Source organism: Pelophylax lessonae, assembly GCF_965119305.1.
Source record: "Pelophylax lessonae genome assembly, chromosome: 1".
In the NCBI taxonomy this organism is placed as follows: domain Eukaryota; kingdom Metazoa; phylum Chordata; class Amphibia; order Anura; family Ranidae; genus Pelophylax; species Pelophylax lessonae.
In genome coordinates this window covers 316,620,654-316,648,260 of record NC_138768.1, presented here as the reverse complement: position 1 = coordinate 316,648,260, position 27,607 = coordinate 316,620,654, and the positions used below count along the sequence as shown (strand labels likewise).

General features: G+C 46.5%; 1 protein-coding gene across 1 annotated transcript; it reads right to left on the bottom strand.

Moving 5' to 3' along the window:
* On the bottom strand, nucleotides 1-25,684 carry EMC4 (ER membrane protein complex subunit 4). Its single transcript, XM_082264610.1, has 6 exons — nucleotides 25,574-25,684; nucleotides 10,750-10,841; nucleotides 5,258-5,369; nucleotides 4,999-5,152; nucleotides 4,285-4,445; nucleotides 1-158 (listed from the first exon to the last, which is right to left on the bottom strand). The coding sequence occupies exons 2-6, from the start codon at nucleotides 10,830-10,832 to the stop codon at nucleotides 123-125; spliced, it is 546 nt and encodes a 181-aa protein (XP_082120736.1). The 5' UTR covers nucleotides 10,833-10,841; nucleotides 25,574-25,684; the 3' UTR covers nucleotides 1-122.
* Nucleotides 25,685-27,607: the final 1,923 nt, after the last annotated feature.

The window sequence follows — 27,607 nt, the reverse complement described above, 5'->3', positions numbered from 1 at the left end:
AATTTACGAAGGAATAATAATTTATTAAGGGACAAAACAAATATTCTGTCATAACAGTAGTTAGCAGTTTTCACAATGTACAAACTTCTTTAGGATAAAAGGCTTCTGTGCATCTTTTAGCTTTACAATAAGAGGCCTCCGCCAACGTACTCCAGTCTCTGCAAAAGACAGACATTATATGCTGAGTAAACACATTCAAATCTTTATCAATAAACTTTTCTAAGCCCCTAGAAGTTTTCCATTTACATGCACACTGCAATAGCAGCTCCTACAATGGGTAAAGAAAATACAGTTTTGTTTTATCAAGCTGTATTTACTCTGTCCAACTTTTAACATCCAAGTGAAAGATATAACACCAACATATCAGAAAAAATTAGTTGAAAAAAGGATCACCCCCCTCCTAAAAATGATTTGTAAACTCAATCAAGTGTAGCTAATCACCTGCATAATAGCACACAAAGCAATTTGACTTTCAACTGTGATCAGCTGTGGTCATTTTGATTAGCTCAGCATGAAAAGAGCTTTCCTGGAGCATTTCAGTCCTGGTAGTGCAACTGAAGCAATCAACTAAGGCACGTTCAAAAGATCTCCGGGATAAAGTTGTGGACATGCACAAGTCAGGCGATGAATACAAAAAATTTCAAAGGCTTTATTAATGCCTAGAAGCACAGTGAAGTCTATTATTAAGAAGTAAACCGTATTTGGTACAACACAAACCCTCCCTGGATCAGGACGTCGCTTCAGACTGGATGAAAGAGCCAGGAGGAAGCTGGTCGGAGAGGCTACCAAGACTCTGAAGCAGTTGCAGGAATTTTTGACAAAGAGAGGTCATTGTGGGCATGTGACAATATCACAAATTCTCCACATATGTGGCTTGTATGGGAGGCCACTCCTCAAGAAAGGCCACATGCAGTCACGACTGAGCTTTGCCAAAACGCACCTTGAAGATTCTGAGGTCACATGGAAAAATGTGTTATGGTCAGATGAGACTAAAATTTAATTATTTGGCCTCAAACACCAAACAAAATGTCTGGCAGAAATCCAATACAACTCACCATTTAAATAACTCAATTTCTACAGTAAAGCATGAGGTGGTAATATCATGTTATGGGGATGTTTCTCTGCAGCAGGAACTGGAGCACTTGTCAGGATAAAAAGGAAAAATGAATGGGGCAAAATACCGTCAAATGCTTGAAGAAAATCTGCTGCCCTCTGCCAGAAAGTTGTCAATGGGAAGAAGGTTTGCCTTTCAACATGACAATGACTCAAAGCACACAGCAAAAATTACTTCACAGTGGATGAAGGAGAAAGGTGAATGTCCTTGCAGGGCCGGTGCTAGACTATTTTGCACCCTAGGCAAAAGCAGTTACCCCCCCCCCCAAAAAAAATTCTATACCTCTAAAATTTAATTTCTATACCTCTATAAGGTATAGAAAGGGTGCAAAATAGTCTAGCACTGGCTGGTTTGTTGCCCCGTCATTGAACTGCCAGACAAAGCTTAGATAGTTGCCAACATTTAAAAAAAAATTTTAGGGACACTTTTTCTGTGCGTCGAGAAAGCCGTTGTAGGCAAGGCATTACCTTAATTAGAGGACTAGGCGACAGCAGAAGACTGGGCAACAGCATGGCAGAGGACTGAGTGACAGCAGAGGACTGGGCGACAGCAGAGGATTGAGTGACAACGGGGCATAGGACTGGGTGACAGTGGGGCACAGGACTGGGTGACAGCGGGGCAGAGGACTGGGTGACAGCGGGGCAGAGGACTGGGCGACAGCAGGGCAGAGGACTGGGCGACAGCAGGGCAGAGGACTGGACGACAGCAGGGCAGAGGACTGGGAGAAATTGTGTTGAAAACTGCTCTGCCCATTTCCTCAAAGTCAGGACAGTGCTACATTAAAAACCAGATGCTATCTTGATCTTTGTCAGCTAACAGCACTTTTTTATACCCATTTAAAGATTGAAGTAAAAAAGCTCACAAAGATCAAGATGGTATCTGGCTTCTCATGTAGCACTGCCCTGACTGTGAGAAATTGGGTAGAGAAGTTTTCACCCCAATTTCTCACAGTTTAGTTGCTGCATAAAAAAAAAAAAAGGCATGTTTAGAGACTTTTTTTTTTTTTTTACCTCCATGTCGCTCTCTGCCCCAGAAAGACGGCGCAATCATCACGGGGGCCGGCTGCACCACCCCCTACCGACAGACGGGATCACCCCTTGGCTGGCCACGCTCCCTCACAAGTCCCGACTAGTGACAATGAAGGAAGCGGGTCAGCTCCTCAACATTAATTAGATACCTAAACTGCTAAACAGCTCTACAGCTGGGGGAGCCAGAGGGGGAGTGGGGGGGATCTGTCAGTGTACTGTATATTCTAGTTCCCAATCGGCGCCCCTGCACGATCCTCCGTAGCAAACATACCCTCTCCTCCTCCGGACCTCTGGCACACTCCCGCAGACCAGCCACACAGGGACGGCGGCTCCAGAGGGGATGTCCACCAGGGATGAGGTGGTGACAGGCCATGGCTGCGCCCTAGGCGGCTGCCTAGTTCGCCAAGGGGTAGCACCAGCTCTGTGTCCTTGCATGGCCTAGTCAGAGCCCAGACTTCAACTCCATTGAAAATCTGTGGAATGACTTAAAGTGGAAGTAAATCCTCCTATTATTTTCAGCCAAAGAAGCAGCCATTGTGGCCTCGGTTTAATCTTGAACAGCTATGATGCTGCACATGTGATCAGTTTTGACACCAGCCATTGGATGGTTTGACAGGTCGGTTGAGAGCACAACCAATATGACAGTTATATTCTAAGCACATGCTGGAAATTTAACTTTTTTTTGAAACACTTAAATCGATGGGTTTACTTCCGCTTTAAAGATTGCAGTCCACAAACGGTCACCATTAAATTTAACTGAACTCGAGCAGTTCTGTAAAGAATCGTGGGTAAATATTGCTAAGTCTAAGATGTGCAAAGTTAGTAGAGGCATAGCCTAAACCAGGGATCCTCAAACTACGGCCCTCCAGCTGTTGCGGAACTACACATCCCATGAGGCATTGTAAAACTCTGACATTCACAGACATGACTAGGCATGATGGGAATTGTATAGTTCCGGAACAACTGGAGGGCCATAGTTTGAAGACCCCTGGCCTAAACAGACTAAAGGCTGTAATTAAAGGAGTTGAAAAGTCAGAAGGTTTTCTCTTACTGCATTCTATGCATTAAGCTAAAAAGCCTTCTGTGTGAAGCAGCCTCCACAGCACCCCATAATACTTTCCTGAGCCCCATCTCTGTCCAGCAATATCCACGAGTCCCTCGACCGCCTGGGACTCTTCCTCCTGATTGGCTGGGACACAGCCGTGGCGCCACTGGCTCCTGCAGCTGTCAAAGTTAGCCAATCAGGAGAGAGAGGTGATGGACACATGGAGCTGTGGCTCGGGTGCCCCCAGAGCAAGCGGTTTTCTGTGGGGGAACTCGACAGGAAGGAGGGGCTAGGAGCAGCGAAGAGGAGGATCCAGGCTGCCCTGTGCAAAACCAACTGCACAGAGGAGGGAAGTATAGCATGTTTTTTATTTATAAAGGAAAAAAAAAAACATAAGACTTAACAATCACTTTAAGGCTTGGTTCACACTTGTGCGATGCGGCAACGCTGCGAATATGCAGCGTGTTCCCGCATCGCATCCGCACATCTGGCAGTTCACACTGCCATATGCGATACGCAGGGGGTGTCAATTAAAAGTTAACGACACCCCCAGTTTGATCGCATATTGCAGTGCGCACAGAATTGGATCGCACAAGCGTGAACCACTGTGCGATCCGATTTTGACGCGGCTCAAAAAATGCCTCCTTTGCGTCTTTGGTGCGGATGCAGTGCGAATTCAGCCATACAATGTGTATGGCTGAAATTCGCACCGCACACGAGATCGCATGTAATGAAGGAGCAGTGCACTCCGAATTACATGCGATCTCCGCAGCCGCACAAGTGTGAACCGCCACTGAAGCAAAAGGGGTTCAACAAAATATTGACATGGGGGGAGGGGGTGATACTTTTTCCAACTCAGTGATTCCGTTTTTGATTTTTTTTTTTCCTCCTGACATATTGGTGTTATATCTTTTACTTGGATGTTATAAGTTGCAGATGGATAAAACAACATTTGTGTGTCTTCATTTCAGGCTGCAAAGCAATATAATGTGATTATTTAAAAAAAAGGGGGGTAATTCTTTTCTTTACCCACTGTATATAACTCAATCTAACATTTAGCATGAAATACTAGAATCTGTACAGAGATGTAGACTAACCTCTGGTGGTTCAATGAAGGCCAACCAGTCAGAAGCATGGGTAGGCAGGAGTCCCATAGACTGACACTTGTAAACAGCCAATGCTAGACCCAAAAGGTTTCCAATCAGGTAAACCAGCCCTTGTAGAAACCGCTGACCAGAGCTCTCCAGGAGCTTGAAGGCTAAACAAGAACAGAAATGAACAAAATGCTAAACATTTAATATGACCAAACAAATACGGTACCGGTCCTAGGGTAATAAGAAAATCTACAACCAAATCTTTTTTTAGTTATGGATAAAGTGACAAATGGTTAGAGCCAATTGAAGGTATTTCTTGCTGGTTTGACCCCCCCATTGGGGAGTATTTCCCTCACTTCCGGATTTAGTGGTAGCACTTATAGATACCAGAGCCCTCTCCACTTGAGACACAAACAGAAACATTAACACTTTATTTTAGATTAGAAGGATTGCACAGTTGATGTCAGGTTTTTATTGCCACCTGTATTTCGGTTTGGGCAATTTCCTTCAATTCCTGTCCCAGTGCCAGGGGTCTCCAGGGCAGCAAAAGAGGAAAATCCTTCTAGGCAGAGATCCAGATAGAAATAAAAGTGGATGCCGCAATACCAGCACAGGTGCAGAAGCATTTCATTATATTGCCCGTTTCCTCACTATTGACTAACACAGGTAATGTAACTGGCACTTTACAATATGTTAGCATAACAAAGCAGAACTTACTTGCAGGTGTAGCAAGCAGCGCTTGTATGGGTCTCCATGCCATCATACACACCATCATAATAGGGAAGATGGAGATTGTATTACCAGCCATATACATAATGAATAAATTCATAGGTATTTGTTTAAGTGGTCCTAGAGCGATGTCCCAGCAACGCTGCAAACAGAAAGAGAATCACCACATTTCATAGAAAATCATTTACTAATCCCTAAACCCCGCTGTCACAACAAAATATATTATTACACAGCTATGCCACCTTACCTTCTCCACCAGGATGTGGTCAGACTCCTGCACACTGGTGTCTGGCACTTGTTTGTCAGAATATCCCACAGGATACATACTGTCTTGTGTAGTACTTCTATCACCCCGACCTCTGAAAATGGAATCAAAGATGTATACATGTCAGCTTAACCACTTCAATACTGGCCACTTTCACCCCTTTCCTGCCCAGGCCAATTTTCAGCTTTCAGCGGTGTCACACTTTGAATGACAATTGTGCGGTCGTGCTACACTGTACCCATATAAACTTTTTATCATTTTTTCACACAAATAGAGCTTTCTTTTGGTGGTATTTAATCATCTCACTGCTGGTTTTTTTTATATCTTACTAAAAAAAAAAAAAAAAAAAAAAAAAGACAGAACATTTTGGAAAAAAACAAAAAGGTTTTTCTTATTTTCTGTCACTAAATTTTGAAAATAAATAATTTTTCTTCTTCACTGATGTTCTCTGATGAGGTGGCACTGATGGGCACTGATAGGCTGTACTGATGAGGTGGCACTGATGAGGAGGTACTAATATGCCGCACTGATGGGCACTGATAGAGGCGGCACTGACGGGCAGCATAGATGAACAGGCACTGATGGGCACTGTTTTTTTACTTTACTGTAATCAGGGCACTGATGATCAGTGCCCTGATTACCTGTCCTAGACTCCCCTTTGAAGAGCCGCTGATCGACCCTTCCTCATTTACACGTGACTGGCTGACTGGTGACTGATGCAGCCATGATTGCCTCACTGCGTGCCCGTTCTGGGGCGTTGTCATATGACATTGTCCCAGAACGAGAGCAGCACCGCTACGCCGTCATTTGACGGTGGGTGGGCAGCAAATGGTTAAAACAGTGTATACTTTTTTAATAATTGTAGCTATGGATAAAAGGGGATCTAAACCCAAAAGTAGAGCTGCACAATTCTGGGTAAAATGAGAATCACAAATAAAGGTCACGATTCTCGGCAAAACATCATCTTTCACATTATACAAAAAAAACGGGCTAACTTTACTATTTTTTTTTTTTTTATTAATTGAAGTGTATTTTTTTCCCAAAAAACTGCGTTTAAACGACCGCTGAGCGAATACATTGTGACAGAAAATATTGCAAGGACTGCCATTATTCTAGGGTTTCTGCTAAAAAATATATATAATGTTTGGGGTTACAAGTAATTTTCTAGCAAAAAAATACTGATTTTAACTTGTAAGCAACAAGTGTCGGAAAAAGGCGTAGTCTTTGAGTGGTTAAATTGACCTCATTTACAGATGGAAGTTCATCCCTTTGATCTAAAAGAACCAAATGATACAATGTTTCTCTCTCAGCGCTGAGCAATGTTGTGATAAACTTTGCACTGTTTTTTCTTTTTCTTTGACAGCTGTAATCTGTGAGCAGAGAATGGCTCTGCACTGAATTGTGCAAATGCCGGATTAAAGCAGAGTTCCACCCTAAAATTAAACTTACCTCCCTCTTCATGCCCGGGGTCACCTGAAAAGCAAATGGATAATCGCAATTTTTTTTTTTTTTTTTTTTACATACCTTGTTTAGAAGAAAATATACTCACCTTACTTCCTCTTCCTCCCCTCGGCGGCCACGGCGATTCGTCACTTCCTGGCATGCAATGATTCCTGGGAGCTGAACGTCATCGCTCCCAGGAATCAATGCGCCTGCACCGGCCCCGACGTCAGTTCCGGTGCAGGCACCGTCATACCTTGCTAAACAGCTTCTGGGCATGCCCAGAAGCTGTGCAGGGATGACGCTGCGGCACTGGAAGTGACGGCGGGGCCGGTGCAGTGCATCGTGGGACCGAAGAAGACGGAAGAGGACGCAGAAGAGGATCGCGCTGGCTTCAAGCTGCCCACACCTGAGATGGCAGCGCTGGACAATACATTTTCAAGGTAAGTATTTCTTCTAAAAGGTAAGTGCAACCTGGGACAGTTCAGAGGCTAGCCATTGTGGAATGCACTAGCCCTGACTGTCCCGGGGGTATTTTTATTAAAAAATGCTTTCCCAGGGTGGAACTCCGCTTTAAGATGAAAGGGGGGGGGGCTTTAAGATGTAAGGGGGGGAGGCTTAATCAAGATTTTTTAAGGATTCATCGTGCAGCTCTACCCAAAAGACAAAATTTGATATACTTCAAAGTGATGGCTACATTAGGTTTTCTTTATTTAGGCTTTCCTCTTTTCACCTGGTAATCCAGCCAGTAAGTCTGTTATTTTGAACTTCCTTTTTTTAACAGACCAAGTTATACAACAAAAATAGCAGTTAGAGGGTTGAGACAAACCATTTAACACTGGCAGCTTTTATTTATTGATGTAAAACCTTTATCCCAAAAGGAAGAAAAAAAAAAGTTGTTGTAACTGCCTTGACCCTTTCGCTGGCAGAGCACTTCTGTGTTGGGGTCACAGCACTCACTCACTGTACTGTACCCATTGGGAGTAGGACTAAAGCACACCTTCTTCTCTGTAGTAGTCAACATAGCTAGCTGGAGCAGTTTTTTTTTTTTTGCATTTATCAAACAGACATAACCCAGTTTTTGTTTTTCAGCTGAATATACCTTCAGAACTGGTCTTGTATATACGGCCGCGTCTGATTTTTTTTTTGGAGCTATTAAGTGTCCAATTGGTCGCTTAGCAACTCCAGCAAGAAAGGCGGTACTGGTGCTCTGCCTCCCCAGTGAGTCCCAACATGCTCCATGTCCCCAGAGGGTCCTAAAATGACTTTGTGTCCCAGCTGCTGCAGTAACGTGGTCAGCATACTTTATCCCCTTGTTCACCTGCTGGTCATGGGGGCACTAGTGTACCATCCATCACTTGACTGTCACATTTGGGCTTGCTGACTAGAGACTACGAGGTTGGCTGGGTCTCCTATTCAGGTTGTTGAGCGATTTATTGTATATTACAATGTGAAATGCTGCCTACTGGTTAATATGAAGCATTACAGTTAGAGAGAAGCAAATGAGGGGTAGAGAGATAGGTTTAGTACTGTGATAATGACTTTAAACCGAAATGGCTCAGTAAAAAGTGCTATAGATGAAGCATCAGTGCTCAGTAACAATAAAATAAAGTGATAAACTCTAAATTATTTAATTTTTTTTGTTCCTTTTGCTGCATTTTTTAAATCAAATTTCATTCTATAAATTGGCACAAAATGATACCTGGTTCTAAAAGGAGGCGGCTCTTAACCTCCCTGGCGGTATGATTCTGTCAGGAATTCTGTACCAAAAGCGGTACAATTCTTTTCATGGAAATTTGGCGTTCTGTATTATAGGCCTACAATTCTTAGTAATTACTGACTTAAACCTGACCAAAACAAGACTCTAGTAGACATCCCAGATGTGATAAACACAAACGCATGAATTATAATCTAATCAATAATATTATTTTATTATTTAATATACAATATATATAATACAATTATATTATTGATTAGATTATAATTCATGCATTATATATTATATATATGTGTGTGTGCATATATATATATATACACACACACACACACACACACACACACACACACACACACACACACATATATATATATATATATATAATATAAAATGTGTTTTGTGCAACGTTTTTTTTTTGAATTTCCCTCTCTAGTTCCGCTCCCATGCAGCATTGCTGCTGCAGGGAACGGAACTAGGAAGTCATCAGACCGACGGAGGGACGGAGGAGCGGTGGGACTCTCGGCTGGCGGTCGCAGCAATGAGAGATCATCGCTGGATCGCCAGGATAAGGTAAGAGAACACCGCTGCGCTCTCTGCAATCCACCCCAAGCGTGACTCGGGGTTACCGCTCCTGATATGAAAAATCAACCCCGAGTCACGCTCGGGATTACCGCCAAGGAGGTTAATGTGTTTGTAAAGGTTCAGATTTTTTTTTTTTTTAATGACAAACATGTCGTACTTACCTGCTCTGTGTAATGGTTTTGCACACAGCAGCCCCAATCGCCTCTCCCCTGGTCCCCTGCTGGCGCTCCTGACCCCTCCCCCCTGCTGAGTGCCCCCACAGCAAGCTGTTTGTTCTGGGGGCACTTGTGAGTGCTCATTCCTGAGCCACCTCTGTGTGTCTATGAGACACAGATCATAACTAGGCACCCAACCCCCCCCTCCAGCTTCCTCCTCACTGGCTGTAAATAACAGCAGTGGGAGCCAATGAGGAGGGAGAGACCCAGGAGAGCTTCTGCTCGTGAACATTGCTGGATCAGGATCGGACGAGTATAAGGAGGGAGCTGCACAATGAAGATCTTTTACCTTCATGCATAGAATGAACAAAGTGCATGGGGTGGGACTAGGTGAGACACGCCACTTCTGCTTTCCTGGAACGCAGGTGGAGCACATTACAGCGCCACCTGAGTTTGACATTCTTTGGATTACTTACCTATTGTGTGTTTTTAAATGTTTTTTAATAACTATCTGTACATACTGCACATTGAGAGGCTTCTCTTTCATCTCTGCATGGGTTGCTATGAGTACTTAGATACACAAGAATATCGCCAGTGAAAGCCTTCCCTGGACGGCTTCTCTTCAATTGGAAAAGTCCAACCATGCTGCCTTTAACTACCTGTAATGGAGGTCATCACATTCTGGTGAGTGGGATGCACATGTGAATGTTGGTGGAGAAGAGACACACCAGGTCACGGGTGATTTGTTCACAGAGGCATTTGGACGTAACCGAGTGTTTATGGGACTGTATTCTATGTTTTGAATAGGCTTTGTAGGACTTTCAAGCACCTTTTTTCACTTGGCACTTTAAAGCGGAGTTCCAGGCACAAAAACGACCTTTTTTTTTTTTGTGCCCATCCGCTTGGTCTCCTTCACCTGAAAAGGAATTGGATAGTTAGGCATTTTTTTTTTCACTCACCTTGTATTTGTAGATTGAAAATACTCACCTCAGTGAACTTCCTCCCTCAGCGCCGCGGCTCCGCCGTCACTTCCTGTCTTGCGATGATTCCTGGGAGCTGAATGTCATCGCTCCCAGGAATCAATGCGACGGCGCCGGCCCCGGCCCTGCTCGTCACTTCCGGGGCGACGGAGTATTTCTTCTATAAGGTAAGTGCGAACCGGGACAGATCAGAGGCTAGCCATTGTGGACATGTCCCGGGGGTATGTTTGTTGAAAAATGGTTTCTGTGCCCGGAACTCCGCTTTAAGGGTTAATTCTGTGGACAGCAATGTCCAATTTGTTGGAAACACATACTCATTGAGAGCACGGCTAATTAATTTTTCCTTGTTTATTTATTAAATGCATAAAGGTTAAAAAAAAAAAAAAAAACCTTCAGCCTTTACACCCACTTTAAAGGTAGGTAGAGGAAGAGGACAAAGGTTACTCAGGTTAGGGGTGAGTACCTGCACCTATTATCTAACAAAAAAAAAACCTGAATATAACAAAACATGTTTGAAGGTATATTTAACAGACTGAATAGGAACAAATAAGAAGTGGAGAGCAATCAACAGTTTTCTAAGTTCAATGAATGGCACATTACCTGTTTCCTCCACTCCCAAACTCAATGGCCCATTTAAATCGGCCAGATTTGCGGTTTGCAACCAGATTTGGAGCAGATGCCATCTCTGTGTTCTGTAAACAAAAAATAGTAACACGATGAAATGTAAAATTAAACGGACCTAAAATTTCATAAAACAATCTCTGGCAAGCAAGATTTCATATGACCAATGTTACACAATAATTGGCACTTTTCCACTGCAAGTACCGGCTCGGCTCCACTCGGCCCTGCTTGGCTCTGTTTGGTTTTCCACTGCATGGTACGGTGTTGGAACGGTTTTGTACAGTTTGCTTTTCCACTAAAGTAAAGTGGGTGGGATGACAACGATTCTCTGACCAATCAGTGGCTAGTAGTGACAAACATTCAAGGCTACATGCAAAGGATTGTGGGATATGATACCGGTACTGCCCTCTTGGAACCACAATCGAGGTGGTACTGTTTAAGCGAGCCGTACCGTTCTGTTCCATGTAATGGAAAAGCGCCGCCATACCGTACCGAACCGTTCCAACACCGTACCATGGGGTACCATGCAGTGGAAAAGCTCAAAAGCGAGCCGAACCCTTCGGTACCATGCAGTGGAAAAGCTCAAAAGCGAGCCGAACCCTTCAGTACCATGCAGTGGAAAAGCACCAAATGTATCCTTATAAACAGATTTACAATGCACCCGGAAAGTATTCATAGCACTTAATTGTTTACACATTTTGTTATGTTACAGCCTTATTCCCAAATGGATTAAATTAATTATTTTCTCAAAATTCTACAAATACCCCATAATGGGAATGCAAAAGAAGTTTGAAATTTATTACAAATAAAACACAAAAAAAAAATCTCATGTACATAAGTATTCACAGCCTTTGCCACGACACTCAAAATTAAGCTTGGGTGCATCCTGTTTCCACTGATCATCCTTAAGATGATTCTACAACTTGATTGGAGTCCACCTGTGGTAAGTCCAGTTCACTGAACATAATTTGGAAAGGTACACACCTGTCTATATAAAGGTCCCACAGTTAACAGTGCATGTCAGAGCACAAACCAAGCCATGAACCAAGGAATTGTCTGTAGACCTCCAAGAAAGGATTGTACCGAGGCACAGATCTGGGAAAGGGTACAGAAAAATTTCTGCAGCATTGAAGGTCCTAATGAGCACAGTGGCCTCCATCATCTGTAAATGGAAGAAGCTTGGAACCACCAGGTCTCTTCCTAGAACAGGCCACCCAGCCAAACTGAGTGATCGGGTGAGAAGGGCCTTAATCAGGGAGGTGGCCAAGAACCCGATGGTCACTCTGATAGAGCTCTAGCTTTTCACTGTAGAGAGAAGAACCTTTCAGAAGAACAACTATCTCTGCTGCACTCTACCAATCAGGCCTGTATGGTAGAGTGGCCAAATGGAAGTCACTCCTCAGTAAACGTCACATGACAGCCCACCTGGAGTTTGCCAAAAGGCACCTGAAGAACTCTCAGACCATGAGAAACACAATTCTCTGGTCTGATGAAACAAAGATTGAACTCTTTGACTTGAATGACAAGTGTCATGTCTGGAGGAAACCAGGCAACACTCATCAACTGGCCAATACCATCCCTACAGTGAAGCATGGTGGTGGCAGGATGTTTTTCAGCGGCAGGAATTGGGAGACTAATCAGGATCGAGGGAAAGATGAAGGCAGCAACGTGCAGAGACATCCTTGATTAAAACCTGCTCCAGAGCTCCCTGGACCTCAGACTGGGTTGAAGGTTCATCTTTCAACAGGACAACGTCTTTAAGAACACAGCCAAGATAACATAGGAGTGGCTACAGGACAACTCTGTGAATGTCCTTGAGTGGCCCACCCAGAGACCAGACTTGAACCCGATTGAACATCTCTGGAGAGATCTGAAAATGGCTGTGCACCGACACCCCCCCCCCCCCATCCAACCTGATGGAGGTTTAGAGGTCCTGCAAAGAAGAATGGGATAAACTGCCCAAAAATAGATGTGCCAAGCTTGTAGCATCATACTCAAAAAGACTAGAGGCTGCAATTGGTGCCAAATGTGCTTCAACAAAGTATTGAGTAAAGGCTGTGAATACATGTACATGTGTTTTTTTCGTTTTTTATTTTTAATAAATTTGCAAAGATTTCAAACAAACGTCTTCATGTTGTCATTATGGGGTATTGTTTGTAGAATTTTGAGGAAAATAATGAATTTAATCCATTATGGAACAAGGCTGTAACATAACAAAATGTGGAAAAATTAAAGCGCTGTGAATACTTTCTGGATGCACTGTATGTCCAATCAATACATACCACAGCAGCCGATTTGGGCATCTCTACAAGATGCTACTGCGTGTTACTTGTGTAGCTGACTGCATTGTGACCTATTTATTCCATTTATCATTCATTTCCTATGCCTAATGAATAAATTGCTAGCAATTTCATTAGCAGTATTAAACCGGGGCAGCTCTAGCTTTTTCATATGATTGCCAGTAATAGCTAAATGTTAGTATGAGGAATTACATTGTTTTTCCACTTTTGTTGTTAAGGGCTAGTTCACACCATATGAAAAAAAGGAAAAGAAGAGAATTGGGGAGGTATGGGGATACAGACTCACGTCTGTCACTCACTACCCCAAAACACCAACTAAGGGCACTCCAGACAGGTTGTAAAAATAATGCAAAATTTATTGGGCACGTATGCCGTGAACGAAAGAGGTGTGAATAAGAACATCAGGGTGGTGGACCCTACAGTTACATGACAACATAAACATTAAAAACCATAAAAAATTGTATACATCCATGCACATTTATAACAATATACCATCTATTGATGTGCAGTGAAACCAACAGATACCAGCATACTTAGTAGGCTGGGTACTCTGTGAGGTTCAGTGCGAGGACCTCTTGAAAGTGTATACACCCCTCCTGGATGGTCAGATGAATGAGCCTGATGGGACTCAAGTTGAATAGGATCCTGGTGGGAATTGATAAATTGCAACTTAAATAAGAAGATCAGCAGGGATCCTAGCTGACCGGCCCGAAGATACCTGTAAAAGAGCTTTTGGCTGGTGTGTGGATATGTCAACGGTAGGCAGTCCAGGGACCATATATGGACCAATTTGTAGAAGCTGAATTTACTGCAACAGTCCCGATGTCGGTTCAATAGTTGGAGGCCAAACTGTTGAGGTAGGGAGGGCACAAATACCACTAGCAGAGTCCAGTAATGTTTTCAGCCAAACTAGTGGGACCATGTAAGGCACACCGTTAGGGAGAAAGGACCGAATATTCAACAGGTTATTTAATTACCTTGTCATGTGCTTTACATCGGTATCGGTGTGCAGGTCATGCGGGAGGGGGAGGTTAGGTAGCGGTGCGTCAGCTCTGAGGAAACCAACGTCGTTGGTGAAACGCGTCAGATCCAGCATTGTGCCTCCATGCACTAGCGGCAATTGAATTCCCTACAGGGGATCCCCATCCACAGTCCCCCCGGCTGTTCCCCACAAGGCACCCGGCTGATCAGCTAAACCGGAAGTGACGATCGGGAGGATACCTCCGACCCGGAAGTCAAAGCTCCAAGCTGCTGGCCTAGCCGCACGGAAGGGTAGAACGCCGGGGAGCGAGTGAGGTGGACACTGACCGACCGGTCAACGGGGAACTACTGCTGCCACGCACCGCTACCTAACCTCCCCCTCCCCCATGACCTGCACACCGATACCGATGTAAAGCACATGACAAGGTAATTAAATAACCTGTTGAATATTCGGTCCTTTCTCCCTAACGGTGTGCCTTACATGGTCCCACTAGTTTGGCTGCAAACATTACTGGACTCTGCTAGTGGTATTTGTGCCCTCCCTACCTCAACAGTTTGGCCTCCAACTATTGAACCGACATCGGGACTGTTGCAGTAAATTCAGCTTCTACAAATTGGTCCATATATGGTCCCTGGACTGCCTACTGTTGACATATCCACACACCAGCCAAAAGCTCTTTTACAGGTATCTTCGGGCCGGTCAGCTAGGATCCCTGCTGATCTTCTTATTTAAGTTGCAATTTATCAATTCCCACCAGGATCCTATTCAACTTGAGTCCCATCAGGCTCATTCATCTGACCATCCAGGAGGGGTGTATACACTTTCAAGAGGTCCTCGCACTGAACCTCACAGAGTACCCAGCCTACTAAGTATGCTGGTATCTGTTGGATTCACTGCACATCAATAGATGGTATATTGTTATAAATGTGCATGGATGTATACAATTTTTTATGGTTTTTAATGTTTATGTTGTCATGTAACTGTAGGGTCCACCACCCTGATGTTCTTATTCACACCTCTTTCGTTCACGGCATACGTGCCCAATAAATTTTGCATTATTTTTACAACCTGTCTGGAGTGCCCTTAGTTGGTGTTTTGGGGTAGTGAGTGACAGATGTGAGTCTGTATCCCCATACCTCCCCAATTCTCTTCTTTTCCTTTTTTTCATATGCCCATATAACCAACGGTCACTATCCTGGTCAGGCACAGATAGAGGCCCATTGCTGACCACTTATGGGTCCTTTTTGATCACTCTGAGCGGACCCCAATTAAGCCCATCTCGGAACACTAACCCCCCCTTTTTTTGTACTAGTTCACACCATGCCTGCACGTGAATTGCACAGGAGCCTGCTGTGCGTTCCTGTGCAATTGACACCACACTCAAAACACAATCCATTTGCCATCTGCAGTGGGTGTTAATAATAAGTTAATGACACCCCGAACGCAGTGCGTTTGCCCACACTGGATCGTGTGGTACAAAAGTACCATGCGATCCAGGTGCAGTGAGCTTCTAAGAGTAGTAATTTTGGTGTGGTGCGATTTCAGCCCAATCAAAATAAATGGGGCTGAAATCGCACCACACAGAACTGCATGTAAATCGTACAGGAACGCACAGTGCGTCCCTGTGGGGGCATGGTGTCAACCAACCCTAAATTTGAGAAAACATCACTATTTGTTTGTTCCTGTTCACGCAGGATACCTAAAATTATATTTTTTAATAGATTTGCTTACCTTTCTAGGTGTTTGTTTGGAGCAGGCTTTGGGCAGATTGCAATTCAGTCTGTCCCCAGAGCAGAGGGGAAGCAGAGGAATCTGCAACTTCAGCTGAAATACTCTCTGTGCTATGACTGCCACAGACACAGCATAGAATAGGGAGCAGATTGCTCCTAATGAGCAAAAGGGCTTGCACCCTTTATTTTATGTTTGTAGGCAGCCTCACAGACAGAAGTACACAAATGGCTCTGCCCAGAGATTCTTCTATTGAAAGAAGGAAAAGTTACATCTACTGCTGACATCATGCCCTATTTCATCCTTCTTCTCGAACATAGAATATACCCTTATCTCACTCTCCATTGAATGAGGGATCCAGGATCTTCTCCTTCTCTATCCCTCCATTGAATGAGGGATCCCTGATTTTCTCCCACTCTCTATTGAATAACAGCACCCTGATCTTCTTCTCCCACTCTCCATTGAATGAGAGCTCCCTGATCTTCTCCCACTCTCTATTGAATGAAGGTTCCCTGATCCTCTCTCACTCTCTATTGAATGAGGGCTCCCTGATCTTCTCCCACTTTCCATTCAATGAGAGCTCCCTGATATTCTCCTTCTAAATCCCTCCATTGAACGAGAGCTCCCTGATCTTCTCCTCCCTCTCTCCATTGAATGAGAGCTCCCTGATCTTCTCCTCCCTCTCTCCATTGAATGAGGGCTCCCTGATCTTCTCCTCCCTCTCTCCATTGAATGAGAGCTCCCTGATCTTCTCCTCCCTCTCTCCATTGAATGAGAGCTCCCTGATCTTCTCCTCCCTCTCTCCATTGAATGAGAGCTCCCTGATCTTCTCCTCCCTCTCTCCATTGAATGAGAGTTCCCTGATCTTCTCCTCCCTCTCTCCATTGAATGAGAGCTCCCTGAACTTCTCCTCCCTCTCTCCATTGAATGAGAGCTCCCTGATCTTCTCCTCCCTCTCTCCATTGAATGAGAGCTCCCTGATCTTCTCCTCCCTCTCTCCATTGAATGAGAGCTCCCTGATCTTCTCCTCCCTCTCTCCATTGAATGAGAGCACCCTGATCTTCTCCTCCCTCTCTCCATTGAATGAGAGCTCCCTGATCTTCTCCTCCCTCTCTCCATTGAATGAGGGCGCCCTGATCTTCTCCTCCCTCTCTCCATTGAATGAGAGCTCCCTGATCTTCTCCTCCCTCTCTCCATTGAATGAGAGCTCCCTGATCTTCTCCTCCCTCTCTCCATTGAATGAGGGCTCCCTGATCTTCTCCTCCCTCTCTCCATTGAATGAGGGCTCCCTGATCTTCTCCTCCCTCTCTCCATTGAATGAGGGCTCCCTGATCTTCTCCTCCCTCTCTCCATTGAATGAGAGCTCCCTGATCTTCTCCTCCCTCTCTCCATTGAATGAGAGCTCCCTGATCTTCTCCTCCCTATCTCCATTGAATGAGAGCTCCCTGATCTTCTCCTCCCTCTCTCCATTGAATGAGAGCTCCCTGATCTTCTCCTCCCTCTCTTCATTGAATGAGGGCTCCCTGATCTTCTCCTCCCTCTCTTCATTGAATGAGGGCTCCCTGATCTTCTCCTCCCTCTCTCCATTGAATGAGGGCTCCCTGATCTTCTCCTCCCTCTCTCCATTGAATGAGGGCTCCCTGATCTTCTCCTCCCTCTCTCCATTGAATGAGAGCTCCCTGATCTTCTCCTCCCTCTCTCCATTGAATGAGAGCACCCTGATCTTCTCCTCCCCCTCTCCATTGAATGAGAGCTCCCTGATCTTCTCCTCCCTCTCTCCATTGAATGAGGGCTCCCTGATCTTCTCCTCCCTCTCTCCATTGAATGAGGGCTCCCTGATCTTCTCCTCCCTCTCTCCATTGAATGAGAGCTCCCTGATCTTCTCCTCCCTCTCTCCATTGAATGAGAGCTCCCTGATCTTCTCCTCCCTCTCTCCATTGAATGAGAGCTCCCTGATCTTCTCCTCCCTCTCTCCATTGAATGAGAGCTCCCTGATCTTCTCCTCCCTCTCTCCATTGAATGAGGGCTCCCTGATCTTCTCCTCCCTCTCTCCATTGAATGAGGGCTCCCTGATCTTCTCCTCCCTCTCTCCATTGAATGAGGGCTCCCTGATCTTCTCCTCCCTCTCTCCATTGAATGAGAGCTCCCTGATCTTCTCCTCCCTCTCTCCATTGAATGAGAGCTCCCTGATCTTCTCCTCCCTATCTCCATTGAATGAGAGCTCCCTGATCTTCTCCTCCCTCTCTCCATTGAATGAGGGCTCCCTGATCTTCTCCTCCCTCTCTCCATTGAATGAGAGCTCCCTGATCTTCTCCTCCCTCTCTCCATTGAATGAGAGCTCCCTGATCTTCTCCTCCCCCTCTCCATTGAATGAGAGCACCCTGATCTTCTCCTCCCCCTCTCCATTGAATGAGAGCTCCCTGATCTTCTCCTCCCTCTCTCCATTGAATGAGGGCTCCCTGATCTTCTCCTCCCTCTCTCCATTGAATGAGGGCTCCCTGATCTTCTCCTCCCTCTCTCCATTGAATGAGAGCTCCCTGATCTTCTCCTCCCTCTCTCCATTGAATGAGAGCTCCCTGATCTTCTCCTCCCTCTCTCCATTGAATGAGAGCTCCCTGATCTTCTCCTCCCTCTCTCCATTGAATGAGAGCTCCCTGATCTTCTCCTCCCTCTCTCCATTGAATGAGAGCTCCCTGATCTTCTCCTCCCTCTCTCCATTGAATGAGAGCTCCCTGATCTTCTCCTCCCTCTCTCCATTGAATGAGAGCACCCTGATCTTCTCCTCCCTCTCTCCATTGAATGAGAGCTCCCTGATCTTCTCCTCCCTCTCTCCATTGAATGAGAGCACCCTGATCTTCTCCTCCCTCTCTCCATTGAATGAGAGCTCCCTGATCTTCTCCTCCCTCTCTCCATTGAATGAGGGCGCCCTGATCTTCTCCTCCCTCTCTCCATTGAATGAGAGCTCCCTGATCTTCTCCTCCCTCTCTCCATTGAATGAGAGCTCCCTGATCTTCTCCTCCCTCTCTCCATTGAATGAGGGCTCCCTGATCTTCTCCTCCCTCTCTCCATTGAATGAGGGCTCCCTGATCTTCTCCTCCCTCTCTCCATTGAATGAGGGCTCCCTGATCTTCTCCTCCCTCTCTCCATTGAATGAGAGCTCCCTGATCTTCTCCTCCCTCTCTCCATTGAATGAGAGCTCCCTGATCTTCTCCTCCCTATCTCCATTGAATGAGAGCTCCCTGATCTTCTCCTCCCTCTCTCCATTGAATGAGAGCTCCCTGATCTTCTCCTCCCTCTCTTCATTGAATGAGGGCTCCCTGATCTTCTCCTCCCTCTCTTCATTGAATGAGGGCTCCCTGATCTTCTCCTCCCTCTCTCCATTGAATGAGGGCTCCCTGATCTTCTCCTCCCTCTCTCCATTGAATGAGGGCTCCCTGATCTTCTCCTCCCTCTCTCCATTGAATGAGGGCTCCCTGATCTTCTCCTCCCTCTCTCCATTGAATGAGAGCTCCCTGATCTTCTCCTCCCTCTCTCCATTGAATGAGAGCTCCCTGATCTTCTCCTCCCTCTCTCCATTGAATGAGAGCACCCTGATCTTCTCCTCCCCCTCTCCATTGAATGAGAGCTCCCTGATCTTCTCCTCCCTCTCTCCATTGAATGAGGGCTCCCTGATCTTCTCCTCCCTCTCTCCATTGAATGAGGGCTCCCTGATCTTCTCCTCCCTCTCTCCATTGAATGAGAGCTCCCTGATCTTCTCCTCCCTCTCTCCATTGAATGAGAGCTCCCTGATCTTCTCCTCCCTCTCTCCATTGAATGAGAGCTCCCTGATCTTCTCCTCCCTCTCTCCATTGAATGAGAGCTCCCTGATCTTCTCCTCCCTCTCTCCATTGAATGAGGGCTCCCTGATCTTCTCCTCCCTCTCTCCATTGAATGAGGGCTCCCTGATCTTCTCCTCCCTCTCTCCATTGAATGAGGGCTCCCTGATCTTCTCCTCCCTCTCTCCATTGAATGAGAGCTCCCTGATCTTCTCCTCCCTCTCTCCATTGAATGAGAGCTCCCTGATCTTCTCCTCCCTATCTCCATTGAATGAGAGCTCCCTGATCTTCTCCTCCCTCTCTCCATTGAATGAGGGCTCCCTGATCTTCTCCTCCCTCTCTCCATTGAATGAGAGCTCCCTGATCTTCTCCTCCCTCTCTCCATTGAATGAGAGCTCCCTGATCTTCTCCTCCCCCTCTCCATTGAATGAGAGCACCCTGATCTTCTCCTCCCCCTCTCCATTGAATGAGAGCTCCCTGATCTTCTCCTCCCTCTCTCCATTGAATGAGGGCTCCCTGATCTTCTCCTCCCTCTCTCCATTGAATGAGGGCTCCCTGATCTTCTCCTCCCTCTCTCCATTGAATGAGAGCTCCCTGATCTTCTCCTCCCTCTCTCCATTGAATGAGAGCTCCCTGATCTTCTCCTCCCTCTCTCCATTGAATGAGAGCTCCCTGATCTTCTCCTCCCTCTCTCCATTGAATGAGAGCTCCCTGATCTTCTCCTCCCTCTCTCCATTGAATGAGAGCTCCCTGATCTTCTCCTCCCTCTCTCCATTGAATGAGAGCTCCCTGATCTTCTCCTCCCTCTCTCCATTGAATGAGAGCACCCTGATCTTCTCCTCCCTCTCTCCATTGAATGAGAGCTCCCTGATCTTCTCCTCCCTCTCTCCATTGAATGAGGGCGCCCTGATCTTCTCCTCCCTCTCTCCATTGAATGAGAGCTCCCTGATCTTCTCCTCCCTCTCTCCATTGAATGAGAGCTCCCTGATCTTCTCCTCCCTCTCTCCATTGAATGAGAGCTCCCTGATCTTCTCCTCCCTCTCTCCATTGAATGAGAGCTCCCTGATCTTCTCCTCCCTCTCTCCATTGAATGAGGGCTCCCTGATCTTCTCCTCCCTCTCTCCATTGAATGAGAGCTCCCTGATCTTCTCCTCCCTCTCTCCATTGAATGAGAGCTCCCTGATCTTCTCCTCCCTATCTCCATTGAATGAGAGCTCCCTGATCTTCTCCTCCCTCTCTCCATTGAATGAGAGCTCCCTGATCTTCTCCTCCCTCTCTCCATTGAATGAGAGCTCCCTGATCTTCTCCTCCCTCTCTCCATTGAATGAGAGCTCCCTGATCTTCTCCTCCCTCTCTTCATTGAATGAGGGCTCCCTGATCTTCTCCTCCCTCTCTCCATTGAATGAGGGCTCCCTGATCTTCTCCTCCCTCTCTCCATTGAATGAGGGCTCCCTGATCTTCTCCTCCCTCTCTCCATTGAATGAGAGCTCCCTGATCTTCTCCTCCCTCTCTCCATTGAATGAGGGCTCCCTGATCTTCTCCTCCCTCTCTCCATTGAATGAGGGCTCCCTGATCTTCTCCTCCCTCTCTCCATTGAATGAGAGCTCCCTGATCTCCTCCTCCCTCTCTCCATTGAATGAGAGCTCCCTGATCTTCTCCTCCCTCTCTCCATTGAATTAGGGCTCCCTGATCTTCTCCTCCCTCTCTCCATTGAATGAGAGCTCCCTGATCTTCTCCTCCCTCTCTCCATTGAATGAGGGCTCCCTGATCTTCTCCTCCCTCTCTCCATTGAATGAGAGCTCCCTGATCTTCTCCTCCCTCTCTCCATTGAATGAGAGCTCCCTGATCTTCTCCTCCCTCTCTCCATTGAATGAGAGCTCCCTGATCTTCTCCTCCCTCTCTCCATTGAATGAGAGCTCCCTGATCTTCTCCTCCCTCTCTCCATTGAATGAGAGCTCCCTGATCTTCTCCTCCCTCTCTCCATTGAATGAGAGCTCCCTGATCTTCTCCTCTCTCTCTCCATTGAATGAGGGCTCCCTGATCTTCTCCTCCCTCTCTCCATTGAATGAGGGCTCCCTGATCTTCTCCTCCCTCTCTCCATTGAATGAGGGCTCCCTGATCTTCTCCTCCCTCTCTCCATTGAATGAGAGCTCCCTGATCTTCTCCTCCCTCTCTCCATTGAATGAGAGCTCCCTGATCTTCTCCTCCCCCTCTCCATTGAATGAGAGCACCCTGATCTTCTCCTCCCCCTCTCCATTGAATGAGAGCTCCCTGATCTTCTCCTCCCTCTCTCCATTGAATGAGGGCTCCCTGATCTTCTCCTCCCTCTCTCCATTGAATGAGGGCTCCCTGATCTTCTCCTCCCTCTCTCCATTGAATGAGAGCTCCCTGATCTTCTCCTCCCTCTCTCCATTGAATGAGAGCTCCCTGATCTTCTCCTCCCTCTCTCCATTGAATGAGAGCTCCCTGATCTTCTCCTCCCTCTCTCCATTGAATGAGAGCTCCCTGATCTTCTCCTCCCTCTCTCCATTGAATGAGAGCTCCCTGATCTTCTCCTCCCTCTCTCCATTGAATGAGAGCTCCCTGATCTTCTCCTCCCTCTCTCCATTGAATGAGAGCACCCTGATCTTCTCCTCCCTCTCTCCATTGAATGAGAGCTCCCTGATCTTCTCCTCCCTCTCTCCATTGAATGAGGGCGCCCTGATCTTCTCCTCCCTCTCTCCATTGAATGAGAGCTCCCTGATCTTCTCCTCCCTCTCTCCATTGAATGAGAGCTCCCTGATCTTCTCCTCCCTCTCTCCATTGAATGAGAGCTCCCTGATCTTCTCCTCCCTCTCTCCATTGAATGAGAGCTCCCTGATCTTCTCCTCCCTCTCTCCATTGAATGAGGGCTCCCTGATCTTCTCCTCCCTCTCTCCATTGAATGAGAGCTCCCTGATCTTCTCCTCCCTCTCTCCATTGAATGAGAGCTCCCTGATCTTCTCCTCCCTATCTCCATTGAATGAGAGCTCCCTGATCTTCTCCTCCCTCTCTCCATTGAATGAGAGCTCCCTGATCTTCTCCTCCCTCTCTCCATTGAATGAGAGCTCCCTGATCTTCTCCTCCCTCTCTCCATTGAATGAGAGCTCCCTGATCTTCTCCTCCCTCTCTTCATTGAATGAGGGCTCCCTGATCTTCTCCTCCCTCTCTCCATTGAATGAGGGCTCCCTGATCTTCTCCTCCCTCTCTCCATTGAATGAGGGCTCCCTGATCTTCTCCTCCCTCTCTCCATTGAATGAGAGCTCCCTGATCTACTCCTCCCTCTCTCCATTGAATGAGAGCTCCCTGATCTTCTCCTCCCTCTCTTCATTGAATGAGGGCTCCCTGATCTTCTCCTCCCTCTCTCCATTAAATGAGGGCTCCCTGATCTTCTCCTCCCTCTCTCCATTGAATGAGGGCTCCCTGATCTTCTCCTCCCTCTCTCCATTGAATGAGGGCTCCCTGATCTTCTCCTCCCTCTCTCCATTGAATGAGAGCTCCCTGATCTTCTCCTCCCTCTCTCCATTGAATGAGGGCTCCCTGATCTTCTCCTCCCTCTCTCCATTGAATGAGGGCTCCCTGATCTTCTCCTCCCTCTCTCCATTGAATGAGAGCTCCCTGATCTCCTCCTCCCTCTCTCCATTGAATGAGAGCTCCCTGATCTTCTCCTCCCTCTCTCCATTGAATTAGGGCTCCCTGATCTTCTCCTCCCTCTCTCCATTGAATGAGAGCTCCCTGATCTTCTCCTCCCTCTCTCCATTGAATGAGGGCTCCCTGATCTTCTCCTCCCTCTCTCCATTGAATGAGAGCTCCCTGATCTTCTCCTCCCTCTCTCCATTGAATGAGAGCTCCCTGATCTTCTCCTCCCTCTCTCCATTGAATGAGAGCTCCCTGATCTTCTCCTCCCTCTCTCCATTGAATGAGAGCTCCCTGATCTTCTCCTCTCTCTCTCCATTGAATGAGGGCTCCCTGATCTTCTCCTCCCTCTCTCCATTGAATGAGGGCTCCCTGATCTTCTCCTCCCTCTCTCCATTGAATGAGGGCTCCCTGATCTTCTCCTCCCTCTCTCCATTGAATGAGGGCTCCCTGATCTTCTCCTCCCTCTCTCCATTGAATGAGGGCTCCCTGATCTTCTCCTCCCTCTCTCCATTGAATGAGAGCTCCCTGATCTTCTCCTCCCTCTCTCCATTGAATGAGAGCTCCCTGATCTTCTCCTCCCTCTCTCCATTGAATGAGAGCTCCCTGATCTTCTCCTCCCTCTCTCCATTGAATGAGGGCTCCCTGATCTTCTCCTCCCTCTCTCTATTGAATGAGGGCTCCCTGATCTTCTCCTCCCTCTCTCCATTGAATGAGGGCTCCCTGATCTTCTCCTCCCTCTCTCCATTGAATGAGAGCTCCCTGATCTTCTCCTCCCTCTCTCCATTGAATGAGAGCTCCCTGATCTTCTCCTCCCTATCTCCATTGAATGAGAGCTCCCTGATCTTCTCCTCCCTCTCTCCATTGAATGAGAGCTCCCTGATCTTCTCCTCCCTCTCTCCATTGAATGAGAGCTCCCTGATCTACTCCTCCCTCTCTCCATTGAATGAGAGCTCCCTGATCTTCTCCTCCCTCTCTTCATTGAATGAGGGCTCCCTGATCTTCTCCTCCCTCTCTCCATTAAATGAGGGCTCCCTGATCTTCTCCTCCCTCTCTCCATTGAATGAGGGCTCCCTGATCTTCTCCTCCCTCTCTCCATTGAATGAGAGCTCCCTGATCTTCTCCTCCCTCTCTCCATTGAATTAGGGCTCCCTGATCTTCTCCTCCCTCTCTCCATTGAATGAGAGCTCCCTGATCTTCTCCTCCCTCTCTCCATTGAATGAGGGCTCCCTGATCTTCTCCTCCCTCTCTCCATTGAATGAGAGCTCCCTGATCTTCTCCTCCCTCTCTCCATTGAATGAGAGCTCCCTGATCTTCTCCTCCCTCTCTCCATTGAATGAGAGCTCCCTGATCTTCTCCTCCCTCTCTCCATTGAATGAGAGCTCCCTGATCTTCTCCTCCCTCTCTCCATTGAATGAGAGCTCCCTGATCTTCTCCTCTCTCTCTCCATTGAATGAGGGCTCCCTGATCTTCTCCTCCCTCTCTCCATTGAATGAGGGCTCCCTGATCTTCTCCTCCCTCTCTCCATTGAATGAGGGCTCCCTGATCTTCTCCTCCCTCTCTCCATTGAATGAGGGCTCCCTGATCTTCTCCTCCCTCTCTCCATTGAATGAGGGCTCCCTGATCTTCTCCTCCCTCTCTCCATTGAATGAGAGCTCCCTGATCTTCTCCTCCCTCTCTCCATTGAATGAGAGCTCCCTGATCTTCTCCTCCCTCTCTCCATTGAATGAGAGCTCCCTGATCTTCTCCTCCCTCTCTCCATTGAATGAGGGCTCCCTGATCTTCTCCTCCCTCTCTCTATTGAATGAGGGCTCCCTGATCTTCTCCTCCCTCTCTCCATTGAATGAGGGCTCCCTGATCTTCTCCTCCCTCTCTCCCATAAATGGGAGCTCGCCTGATCTTCCTCTCCCACTCTCAATTGAATGAGAGCTCCCTGATCTTCTCCCACTCTCCATTGGATGAGTGCTCCCTAGTCGTCTCCCACTCTCTATCTTGATTCCACCTACAGCAGTCCTGGGGGCACAGAGAAGCAGGAGTAGGAGACCCCTGGGTAGAACACTGACAGTTCTCATGCCTGGGGACAATCTGGTTCAGTAGATGGCCGTGTTTGAACATCCTCCGCCTGTGGCCTGCCTATCCAGCATGGGAAGATCACTCCAAACACCAACATTGTGGAGATGAAATCTGTATTTTAGAGCTCAAACCCCCCGCCTATAGCTGAGATAAACCCGTGTACATGAAAGTTAGTAGTGATATGGGGAATGGTCATTGGAGCGGACACAGACGTACAATACATCGATATCCTGATCAATACCCTGGCTTACCCCGACCGTGACTCCTACAGATGTTACCGACAGCTCCTTGTTCCGGAAGGACGCTGTTTTCTGACGTCACTACAACCGACCATACCCTCCAATCAATGCACAGAAATTTCCTCACCACTAGGGGAAGGAAATAGGAACTTCCTTTCTTCTCTGAACCAGCCATTTTACCGGAGTCAGGTGGTGATGGGTACAGGATTGTGAATCATACGTTGTTATCACATTACCTACTAGGTTACTACATGTTCTAGATACAGAGAGACAGATTGAATAGATATGATAGATAGGCTAAATCGATAGATATATAGAAAATATAGCATAGGATAGATAGATAGATAGATAGATAGATAGATAGATAGATAGATAGATAGATAGATAGATAGATAGATAGATAGATAGATAGATAGATAGATACTGTTCTGATCTTCAAGGATGAAAATGAAATCATTTAAAGAGATAGTTCACTTCTCTACAATATTTGCACACAAAAGATCCCTCTGCATATTTATTTTTTGTCATCTTTGTCCCATTGAGGAGATTTCCCCTCACTTCCCATAGCCAAAACAGGAAGTGAGAGGAAATTTCTCCAGGGAATCCCTGGTTGTCATCAGAAGTAGTGTCCCCATTGGAAGATTTCCCTTCTATTCCTGTTCAGGTGACAACCCAAAATGTGGGATTTTCTTTCACTTTTGGTGATTACAGTAAACAAGACAAATAGAGAGGCTGAATCTCCCTAACAAGGACACAGGCAGCAATAAAAAACCTGACAGAGGTTCTTATTCTTCTTCACTCTGTCAAACAAGAAAATGCCTTTAGTTATTACCTTAGAGCTGATGTTTAACTAAAAAAATAGATCCCTACAGCTTAAGGCCCCTTTCACACTGCTCCGTTCTGTCGACTGAGCCGTTCTGCTCAGCGGGGAATCGATCCGCCAATCCCTGCTAAGCAGGCGGATGACAGGTCCATCTCCGCTCTGTGTGCGGAGACAGAGGTGTCAGATCCCTGCTCTCCTCTATGGGGGAATCAGATGAGAATGGACCGCCTGTCCTCATCCGATCCAATCCTCCAGATGGATGGAAAATAGGGTTTCCATCCGTCCAGATTTGACGGACAGGATATGATCAGATGTCAGCGGACATGTCTCCGCTGACATCCACTGCCCCATAGGAATGCATGGAGGATCCGTTCAGATCTGCCTGAAAAACTGACAGGCGGATCTGAACGGTCCGCATGTGTGAAAGGGGCTTTAGTCACATCACTGTAATGAAGTATGTGCCATATTGTGCAGGCATCTGTGCAAATCTTCTGTGCAGGGATGCCTGTCCTCTTCCTGTCTCCAAGCTTCCAGCACTGCAATGGTTGAAAGGTTCAGGTGTTCTTGCAGAACAGCAGTACAGATGGACACACCCACTCCTATTATATTGCTTGTGGCAGGATCTGTAAATGGGGGAGAGTTTGATTAGTCACAGGATTCTCTCCTTCATTCACAGATTATGTTTACAAGCAGTGCAATCAATGAAAGAACTTTCCTCATTGGAGGAGAAAGGAGGGGGTGTGTCCCTGTCGGACCATCTGTACTGCTGTTCTGCCAGAAGCAGTTAGGCACGGAACTGCTGGCAGTGGAGAGACAGGAATGAATGGTTGGTAAGCTGCAATATGTTACATTTTTGGTTTGTGATGTGACTAAAGCGGTAGGGATTTTTTTATTCTAACTTCAAATTGAAAGTGGTTCTAAACTCCAAACCAAAAATATAATATATTGCAGCTTATCGATCATTAGATGTGGTGGCTGCATTATTATTTTTTTTTTCTTTTAGGCCCTTTTCCCTTTGTTTTCTCCTAGTGATCTGGGTAGTAACACACATCCTATATTAGAGGACCCCCACTCTGGATGAAGAAGCACTTTTGGACCACAGCATTGTCAGTCTGGGGGAGGGGAGTATTAGATGTATAGCAGATTTAGATACACTAACAAATTGAAGTTGAACTCCAGCTAACACTTTATAAACCATTACAGCAAACAGCTTTTTTATTTTG

What these genes read in the sequence shown, in the direction of transcription:
- EMC4 (XM_082264610.1), bottom strand. Translation starts at nt 10,832, where the DNA reads ATGGCATCTGCTCCAAATCTGGTTGCAAACCGCAAATCTGGCCGATTT. An exon ending in TTTGGGAGTGGAGGAAACAG is followed by an intron (nt 5,370 to 10,749) that starts GTAATGTGCCAT and finishes TTCCATTTTCAG; the next exon opens with AGGTCGGGGTGATAGAAGTA. An exon ending in GCTGCTTGCTACACCTGCAA is followed by an intron (nt 4,446 to 4,998) that starts GTAAGTTCTGCT and finishes GTTCTTGTTTAG; the next exon opens with CCTTCAAGCTCCTGGAGAGC.